The sequence below is a fragment of the Schistocerca gregaria genome, chromosome 1 (genome assembly GCF_023897955.1).
Source record: "Schistocerca gregaria isolate iqSchGreg1 chromosome 1, iqSchGreg1.2, whole genome shotgun sequence".
Lineage (NCBI taxonomy): Eukaryota > Metazoa > Arthropoda > Insecta > Orthoptera > Acrididae > Schistocerca > Schistocerca gregaria.
The window spans coordinates 1,079,664,147-1,079,673,846 of record NC_064920.1 but is presented as its reverse complement, the minus strand read 5'-3'; the positions used below and the strand labels follow the sequence as shown (position 1 = coordinate 1,079,673,846).

The 9,700-nt window shown below is 36.6% G+C and overlaps 1 protein-coding gene across 3 annotated transcripts in view; it reads right to left on the bottom strand.

Moving 5' to 3' along the window:
• Nucleotides 1–230: 230 nt before the first annotated feature.
• The window catches only part of LOC126281858 (sphingosine-1-phosphate lyase), a 69,301-nt gene continuing 59,831 nt past the window's right edge, over nt 231–9,700 (bottom strand). For all 3 annotated transcript variants that reach the window (XM_049981123.1, XM_049981132.1, XM_049981141.1), the window contains exon 10: nt 231–3,359. In XM_049981123.1, the coding sequence (XP_049837080.1) occupies nt 3,225–3,359 (135 nt within the window). In that variant the 3' untranslated portion in view covers nt 231–3,224. The remainder of the gene's footprint in view (nt 3,360–9,700) is intronic.

The window sequence follows — 9,700 nt, the reverse complement described above, 5'->3', positions numbered from 1 at the left end:
TTATAATTTAAAGTATTAAGTTATATGGGATCCAGTAGAGTCTTATTAAGATAAAAAAAGAGCTTGTGTTCTAAGCTATATTACTATGCAGTTTCCGTCTTCAAGAGACACTAATTTTTCAGTGATGAAGGAGGTCTGAACTTGGCATTCATCATTTTTCTCAAAGTGTACTGCAGATCTCATCATGGACAAGGACCAACAAAAGTTACAGTAATGAGATTCTGACAAGCTTACAAAAATAGCAATCTTGTTTTTATTTAGCACACTGTATCATTTTACATTCTTCCCAGTACATCACATATATCCAAATAACAATGCCTTTTATACCCAGTGACAATAATAAATCAAGCACTTCAGCAATGTTACAACTTTTTCATGTATCCAAACACTCACTCATCATAATGGTTGGGAAAACCCATGTAAGAGAAAATAACTAGATAAACAGCATTCCTATCAGACAATTAACATGCAACACTAAAATACTGAATTAATTAAAATCTGGAATCTCAGTTAATTGCATCTGGTGAGCATATTAGTACTACAACTAAAAAACATTCACAGTCTTTCAAAAGTATTGCAAAACTGATACTTGATGGTCAGTGCTACCCCACAGTGTCCTCGTTTTAGGTACAATGGATACAACGTCAAAAAACACAATACATTGGGTGTGATATTTCTCTCCACAAAGCTGTCAGTTTCAAGTAATTTACCTGTTTTTTTAAATGTATCTGGTTTAAAAACCACATGCAAACCCTGTTAACATTATTATACAGAAATTAATAGATAAAGTTATTGATAATAAAAGAAATGCTTAATTGAAAAATGAGTAAACTTTCAATTCTGCAAGTTTATTGCTTTACAAATTGCAGGGTTCAATACTTAGCTAGATGTACAATGACGTAATTATTTTACTGTTTTTTTTTTACAGATTTATTTTGGAAATACAGAGTATTTTGCCTTTACTTCAGTGAGTATTTTGCCTAAGAGATCTCTCTGCTTCCTTCTTTATTAATTTCTGTTTTGAGCCAATCATAATGTTACGTAAGAAGTAGTTGTGAGTTTAGTGAACCTTTCCACAACTTGCATAACTTTCTGCAGTGATCTGTTACCCATACATGACAGGAGCAACCTATTGCTGTTCGATTACAGACTTCTCAGTTGAGATCTCTGAGAAACATTCAAAATCACAGCACAACAAACACCAAAAAATTTTGCTGCTCTCTCAAAAGTATTCTACGTACTCATGGTTAATCCATATTCACTCTACAATTAAAGAACCTCATTAGCTGTGATGAATTCAAAATGATTTGTTCAGTTATCAGAGAGACACTTCATTCTTGGACACAACAGAACATTGAGGCAGCTAGGTAAGTGATAAAAGAAAAATTTCAAAACCTCCTTTTTAGGGACAGAAATAGTACCTAGAATCAGGTTTTTCACAATATTACAAAAAATTTCGCATTAACTTATAACACATTGGAACAACCAGGAGAGGCACTGCTGTGCTCGCTCCCCCCCCCCCCCCCCCTCCTCCCTCCTCCTTTTTGTCCTCCAACAGTTCATCAAGTTAACAGATGATACATTTCCACAAGAAGTATTCATGTAGAGAAAAAGTTTTCAAATAATATCCAAAATCAAAACTTGCCTCTCTGCTGCTACACATACCATCACAGTATTACAAGAACTGTCACTTATTTAGGTGTGAAGGAATTTGAGTAAAATAGAACATAACTTAATCTCTTTGGCGTCTTCTTTCATTCCCAAATATGAAGGTGCTTTTCTGTGGGGACAGCCATAACTCCAATGTATATCTTATTTTTCTCATCTCAAGGGCATGAATTCCACAGAATAAAGTGTGCAAAATGGACAATTTACCATACCTAGTATTCTTTAAAATACAAATATATATTAACTGTTTATTGTGAGTACTTTGGAAGAAAAAAAGATATATTAGCACATGATATAAAGTAAACAGTAAAAGGCTATTTTTTTTAGAATATTGCAAATGTACCATTAGCTACTTTATCGAGTAGCAAGGTTAAAAACACAGTAAGAAGCAATGACATGAGCATCAATTATGAGAACAGAACTTGCGTTAAAATGCATCACTTTTCTATTAGTAAATGCCATAGTTTGGAAAATAGAAATTCACAAAATCAAAGACATGTTCATACAGTAAATTTCACAACTCTGGTATGAGTATTACACATTTAAAAAATATGTACTTCCATAAATTTCGTCAGTCAAATATTTAACACAACGAAAGACAGGAAATTACATTGATTCATTGCTCTATTAACCTCCCATGTTCACCAAATGACTCAGTTTCTGTACTTAACTGTTTACTTATCACGCTGAGGTACTACAACCTTGACCGGCTCTGCAAGGTTTACAATGGGTTTGTTAAGTTTGTATTGGTACTGCCCAAGAAATAAATGGCAGATAACTTGTTACTAGACACTACAAACTAGAGTAAACACATCACAGTATTTGTGATCATAGTTCTTCCTGATAACTAAAATTTCAGGCAGGTCTACCTCAGACATTATCAGTCATGCAAAATCACACAATTCCCAAAACATTACATACCCCTATATGTAAACTCTCAAAAAAGTAAGTTAACAATGTGAAATTTTAACAACTTTTTTTTATAACAGTATAATTCTGCTGTACACAATTTGCAACCACAGAATGGAAACACTTATGTAAAATAGAAAAACTTACATATATTCATATAGTATATAAAATATATAATACAATAATAATAAAATATAATAAATGTGGTACATATTGTGAATATTAGATTGTATGGCACACACTTATCTCTGTTATTAAGGATAGATACTTGAAGGAGAAGAGAAACAGCCATTGTACAAAAACACTGGTTACAAATATAGATATAGACCAACATAACATTCTTAAAATATAATTCAGCTGTGGCTTTATTTCTGTCAAAAGGCACTCAAAATTTTCTTCAATGCTGTAGCCTTAGCATATTATTTTACTTTGAAATTATTCAAGAATCACAATTACAAAATTGGTTCTCACCTAGAATACTGTTTTCCAATATTTTAATAGGTACACTAATACTTCTTTGGTGCTAATATATACTGAACAAGCACTAGATATGAAGACAACACGAAATTAAAATCCTCAGGTCACAGAGTTTTCTGTTATTTCTTTTCTCTTAGAATCTCGTCTCTTGTGGAAAGTAAGACACAAACCTATACAACACTCTTCGAATTTCCTGTACCATTAGGTTGACTAGGTGTGTAGTACATAGAGTCCAGGAAACATCGTGTGAAATCTCCCACAATGGAACGATCAGGAACACTTTGTGACATACCATAAACTGCAAACTGTAAAAAAAAAAAAAAAAAGGTTGTTTCAATACAATAATAATAATAATAATAATCCATTACGAGGACCATCAATGTAGAAGCTGAATATAGTTACACAGAAAAGCTAACAAAGTCAGCTCAACTTGGCACTTTCAGTAGAAATCCAATGACCTCTGACCCAAGTTCTTGTCTCAATTCCAGTCATTGCCAACCTTAGCCATTGATACTGTGAGTGGAAGTACTGCTACCCTGTTTTAAATTTTGCTGAGCTATAATTTTTACTGGTAAGTGTCTTTATTGAACTATATATGGTAATTTCAGTTTCAATTGTAATTAAACAAAATATTCAAGCATTTGCTAGTTGCACATGTCAATCCTGCACAGAACATAAGAATAAACTGCGTCTGTGAGGAGGTGAAGTTCATGACCTTCTGCACCCAGCATCCCTCACTGAAGATGTCAAGTTACAGCAGGCATCTTGTACTGGCAAACATATCCTGCCTCACAAAACACTGTTTTATCATCTATGTTACAAAGAGGCAGAGTCTGATTAAAAATAAGCACACCCACATCAAAAATACAAATCTGGTAATATGACACAGGATTCTTTAGATTTTCCCATCCTGATGGTAAAATAAATTCCTTAGTATTCAATTACATTTCTCACACTTTTTTCTCTAAGCTAATTGCATAAAAACTGTATGAAGATAAGGAACTAACAATCCAGGGGAAATCAGAAATGGATTTTGTCACATAAAATGTTTGAACTTCTAATTAGGATGTTTTTTTTAATTAATGAATATGTGGATATCACATTGGTGCTGATTGCAAACTCTCCAAAAGTTATATGGCAGTATGCAAGCTATATGACACAGTAACTGCCAAAGATTAAAAATTATTTATTACCTACAGTATCCAAATTTGCTTCTCAAAGTAACGCAACACAGAGTTCATCAAATGCCCAAATTTGAATTACTACATCAGTATATGTATTATTAAGGAGATACATTCTATGCATGTAAGATTTCTCAATGACTTCAAAATGCAAATCGACTGTCACTGAATTTAAATAAAACACAATATGTGGATAGTATTGTGCAAGGCCTGACCACATGCCAAAATGATACAGAATGTTCAAAACACTTAGGTGATTACATTGGTTGGATTTTTGAAGTCATATGTCATACATCATCTAGTCATATGTCATACATCATCTAGTCATCATTTCTAAGGCCTGCAACTTTTGCATCACAAATAATATCAGATTTTTTAGATGAAACTGTAAAAAAGTCGACTTTTTTTTCTATGTTCATTTACTAACATCTTATGGCGTTATATTTTGGAGCACTTTTTGTTGAGGAAAAAATGTTTGTTACACAGTAGAGTGTAATAGTGATAATATGTTGAGTTTGCTCTAGAACCTCTTGCACACAGCCCTCAGTTGACCACACTGACAATACCAACCCAGTACATTTATTCCTTTAAGAAGTTTTTTTTGTCAACAATCAGTCACAGGTTGGAAACAACAACAACAACATTCACAAGTATAATACCGGATGGAGAAACGAGTCATGCTATCCATCACTCAACCTTAAGTGGGGCATAGAAAGGAGTGTGGTGCACAGCCCACCCATAAAACACATACCAAGTAATATAAGACTTTAATAAGTAAGACAGTTAGCTTCAAACCCAAAGAGAGGATAGGTGAGAGGGAGAGAGGAGGGGGGGGGGGGGAGCAAGAGAAGAGAGAGAGAGAGAGAGAGAGAGAGAGAGAGAGAGAGAGAGAGAGAGAGAGAGAGAGAGATTGAATACAGTACACTACCGAAGGTGGACAAAAATATGGAAACATTGCGTAAATGGAGATGCTAGACAAATCTGTAGGTTGCAATGTGGTATTAAATCACGAATGATGTCTGTCTGCAGTGTCCTCAACACATTGGAAATGTCAGTTGTGATCAGAAGAGTATTCTGTGTAACTGCAAGTGCATAATGCATGAACATGGGCAAATTGGTCGTGCTCTTATGGTAGGTGCTTCGATAAACATGGTAGCTGAAGTGTTTGGTATTTCAAAGGACATTGTATCTAAGATTTAAACCACATACAGGGAAAGTGGAAAATCATCATCCTCTAAGTCACAACGCTTGCGAAAGTAGTTGTTGAGAGATCATGAAGAACACACAAGAAGAGGATTGTGACGAAAAATAAGCGGATGATAGATGCAAAAGTCACTGCAGAACACAACGTCGCATGTATGAACCCTGTCAGCACCAAAAATATGAAGGGAGCTCCATAAGCACGAAGTTGCAGTGCCAGCTGGAATTCCAAAACCATTGATCAGTCATTATAATGCCTGTAACAGGAAAAAAAGGTGCCAAAGCCATAAAACCTTAACTATGGAGCAATGGAAGAATGTCATTTGGTCTGATGAGTCTTGTTTCACACTGCTTCCATTTTCTGGGCGTGTCCCATAAGTGAAACATGGCAGGTATTCAGTGATGATTTGGGCAGCCATATTGTACTATCCCATGAACCACACCGTTACTCTGCAAGGTCGCATAACTACCAAGGATTATGTGACCATTTTGGCTGATCAGGTCCATCCGAACACTTCTGTGAACACGAGGATGAACTGGCGCAGCTCCCCAGCCACCCGTCACCAGCTCTCATTATTACTGAGCTTTTTTGGTCTTATTTGGAGAGAAGGGTGAGTGGCAGCGATCCACTTCCATCAGGAAGAATGGTATAAGGTCACCTTAAATACCATACAGGACCTCTAACTATCCATTTCAAGACAGTTTGAGTGCCAACAGTTTTCCTACACCATATTAGGCACCATAATATGTTGCATTTTTGGTGTTTCCATATTTTTGCCCATCCCCAGTATAAATCACTGCATGCTTGAATTGGGGGAAAAGAAACTTAAGAAATCATGTAAATGAACAGAATGTTGCCAGGTTTTTTTTTTTGCTGAGAAGCATACAGTAGGTGTAAAACTGACTTGTTCCACATCACAGTGAGCAGCTGCAGTTATAATCTGTGAAATATGCAAATAACTTCCTTCAAACGTCATATTTTACGATGGAAACAGTCTATATAATTAAATTTGTCATTTCATACCAGTTCCAATCATTGTTTTGTCTCTGATTTCCATGTCAAATTTAGAACACATTGCAATGGTAGAAGCCTAGCAGAACGAAGTAACAGCTCCAGATGTACGTTAAATTTATAATATGGCCAATTTCAGTTGTTACACAATCCTATTCATGTGCTCAAATTAATATGGCGTACTCTAAATATGAAGTTATGAAATAATATTTGTACATACAGTTTATATGTACAGAGGATCAAAGAACTGTCAATACTTGCTTGCATTACTTAAAAAAACTATATTTTTTTATTTTTCATTTTGTCCTGGCTTCCATACAACACAACCAACAATGTTCTTTAGTAAAATAAAGCAATTTTTTTCTATTTACCTAAAGTAAATGCTGATCTTTATCATAATGATAGACTCACTTCAAATTAAACATCTACAAAACAGAATAATATATAATAACATTTATCGGGAAAACAGAATCATAAACATGTTCTTTTTAATTTTTGAGAATATACAAGTGCTGGTAGGGACAGCATATGAAGTGAGTGAGAAACGTAATGAGACTGACAACACTGCCAGAGATCTAGCTATGTAGACTGGTGTGTTCATCCCTTCCAGATGCTCAATCCAAGTTTCAGCTCTGTACAGCCATCACATGATTTTTGAGAGCACCATCAGTGAAGCTGTGTTTTTGTTGTGTGTCACGAAAATGGAGCAGCGGAATTTAGAGCAATGTTACTCCATCAAGTTTTGTGTTAAATTTGGGGAATATGCAAGTATGACCTTTGGAAGGTTGAAACAGATCTATGGGCAACATTCCTTATCAACAGCACAAGTTTTTCACTGGGACAAATCATTTCTGAAAGTCTAAGAACACGATGAAGATGAACCTCGCTCAGTGAGACCAACTTCAAAAACGATGAAAACATAAAATGTATGCATGCTTTTGCGAGATCAGACTGATGTTTAACAATAAGGATGATGGGTGGCCTGTTAAACTTAAATGCTTTCATCAAACATCAAAATTTTACCCAAGAATTGCACATGCAAAAGGTCTGTGCCAAAATGGTGTCGAAAAGCTTCACAATTGAGCAGAAGGACAATCAATAAAATATGTGCGTCGATCTTCATCAGATGACTGCCAATGACCACAAATAGTTCAGTAGGGACAGGTGATGAACCTTGGATTTTTGAGTATGACCCTGAGACAAAATGGCAGAGTGATGAGTGGCACAAAGAGACATCTCCTTGACTGGAAGAAGCTCGAATGAACACATCAAAGATCAAAACAATGCTGATCTGATTTTCTGACAGTAGGGGTATCATGCAAAAAGTGTATGTGTGTAACTTACGGTCACTGCTCAGTACCAAGGATATCAGCGCCCTTATATATATATATATATAACAGAAAGAAACTTCCACATGGGAAAAATATATTAAAAACAAAGATTCCAAGACTTAGTCTTGGAATCTTTGTTTTTAATATATATATATATATATATATATATATATATATATATATATATATATATATATATATTAGAAATGAATGTGTATCAAATGTCTAAAATTTCTGTCACACAGTGAGAAGGAAACCTATAAAATCACAGTTGTTCACTCACTCCCACCTCACTCACTCTGATCCACATAATCACTCTATCTCACAGGCCTTAATACAATGGAAAAGGGTGAAAGGTTATATGCCTGGAATTAAAACAGAAATCAAACTACAGAAGACCTAAAATAAAGGCATAGCGAAATACGACTGGCTGACCATATACGATAAAAATGGGTGAGCGAGTCATCCTGTTACCACATTGAAAACATCTCCCTACAATTTCTGGATAAAAGTTTGACACATCACAAAAATCTTGCAACTCTAATCACATTTGTTTCAGTGTCACTTAAAAGAGAGGGCAAATCTGCTGCTGCCCTCTGGTCTGAAAATAAAACACAGTCTCCTGAAATATGGCACATAGTTATCGGTACACCACAAGCACCACATACTGGAGGACCCTGTTGCCAGAGCAAGGAGCCGTGCATCATAGGATTTTGGCCCATGCAAAGACGAGTAAGGAGGACCTCATTCCATCTTTGTTGCTGAAATGAGGTACACCACAGCTGCATAGTGGGCTTTACTAGATGCAGCTGATCATCAGCCACTCATCTTCCCATTGACACACGACTCTGTGCCTCAACTGTAAGATGAGCATAGGCAATGCTGGCACACTGAAATAACCAAGGATCAAGACCTGCCTCCTTGGCTGCTACATTTGCTCTTTCATTCCCTGCAATACCCATGTGCTCTGGCACCCAGTAGAAGAAAACCTCCTTCCCAGCCACTGTAGCCAGAGGAGGACATCCTGGATATCTTGAATTACTTTATCAGCTGGGTACAACCACTGCACAGACTGAAGGGCATTCAGAGAGATGGGCAGACGAGGAATTTAGCAGGCACAACACATCTCATCTGCGCCAGCTTCCCAAGGATTGTGGACAGCTCGGCATCAAATACAGTGAACTATGGAGGCAACCGAATCTTGAGGAAAGAATCTGGGAAAAGAACAAAGCATCCAACAGAGTCCCCCTGTTTCCACCCATCCTCAACGACAGCTGTGAGTTGTGGTACTCAATTCAAATTTCATAAAATAACACATTAAAAACATATGCAGGAATCAGTCTCTCGTGTAATGCACCAAATCTCGGGAATCCACACTGAGAGTGACTAAACAGCAGCCTGGTTTCTAACAACCACACCAAATGATGGTTAGCTATTCATTCCAGGGTCTTTTATACATGACTCGTAAAGACGATGCTCTGGTATCTGCTGAGACAGGTGCAGTCCTTTCCTCGTTTGAGGAGAGGCATCAGAATAGCCTCTCTCCACAAGTTGGGAAACTGGTCTGTCTGACATATCAAATTAAAACATTGAAGGAGGATTTCTTTTGGCACTGCTGGCAAATATCGAAGCATGCAGTACCGGATGTAATTGTGTCTGGTTTCAGTATCACAATTCTCAGACAGTACCGATTCCACCTACCACAAGGAAAAAGGGCAGTTGTAAGGCATAGGGGGCATCTGAAGTCCAACTTGCCCCTCTCCACAGCCGCACAGTAGCGGTGAAACACCAGTTCCTGGGTGGCATCTGCAGTAGTCGCTGCAAAATGCTCTGTCATTGTCTGAGCGATGTCACTGGGCGTTGTTTGGAGACAAATTTGTTTCAGCACTGCAGCTATGAGTAAATCACTATGTTTACCAGAA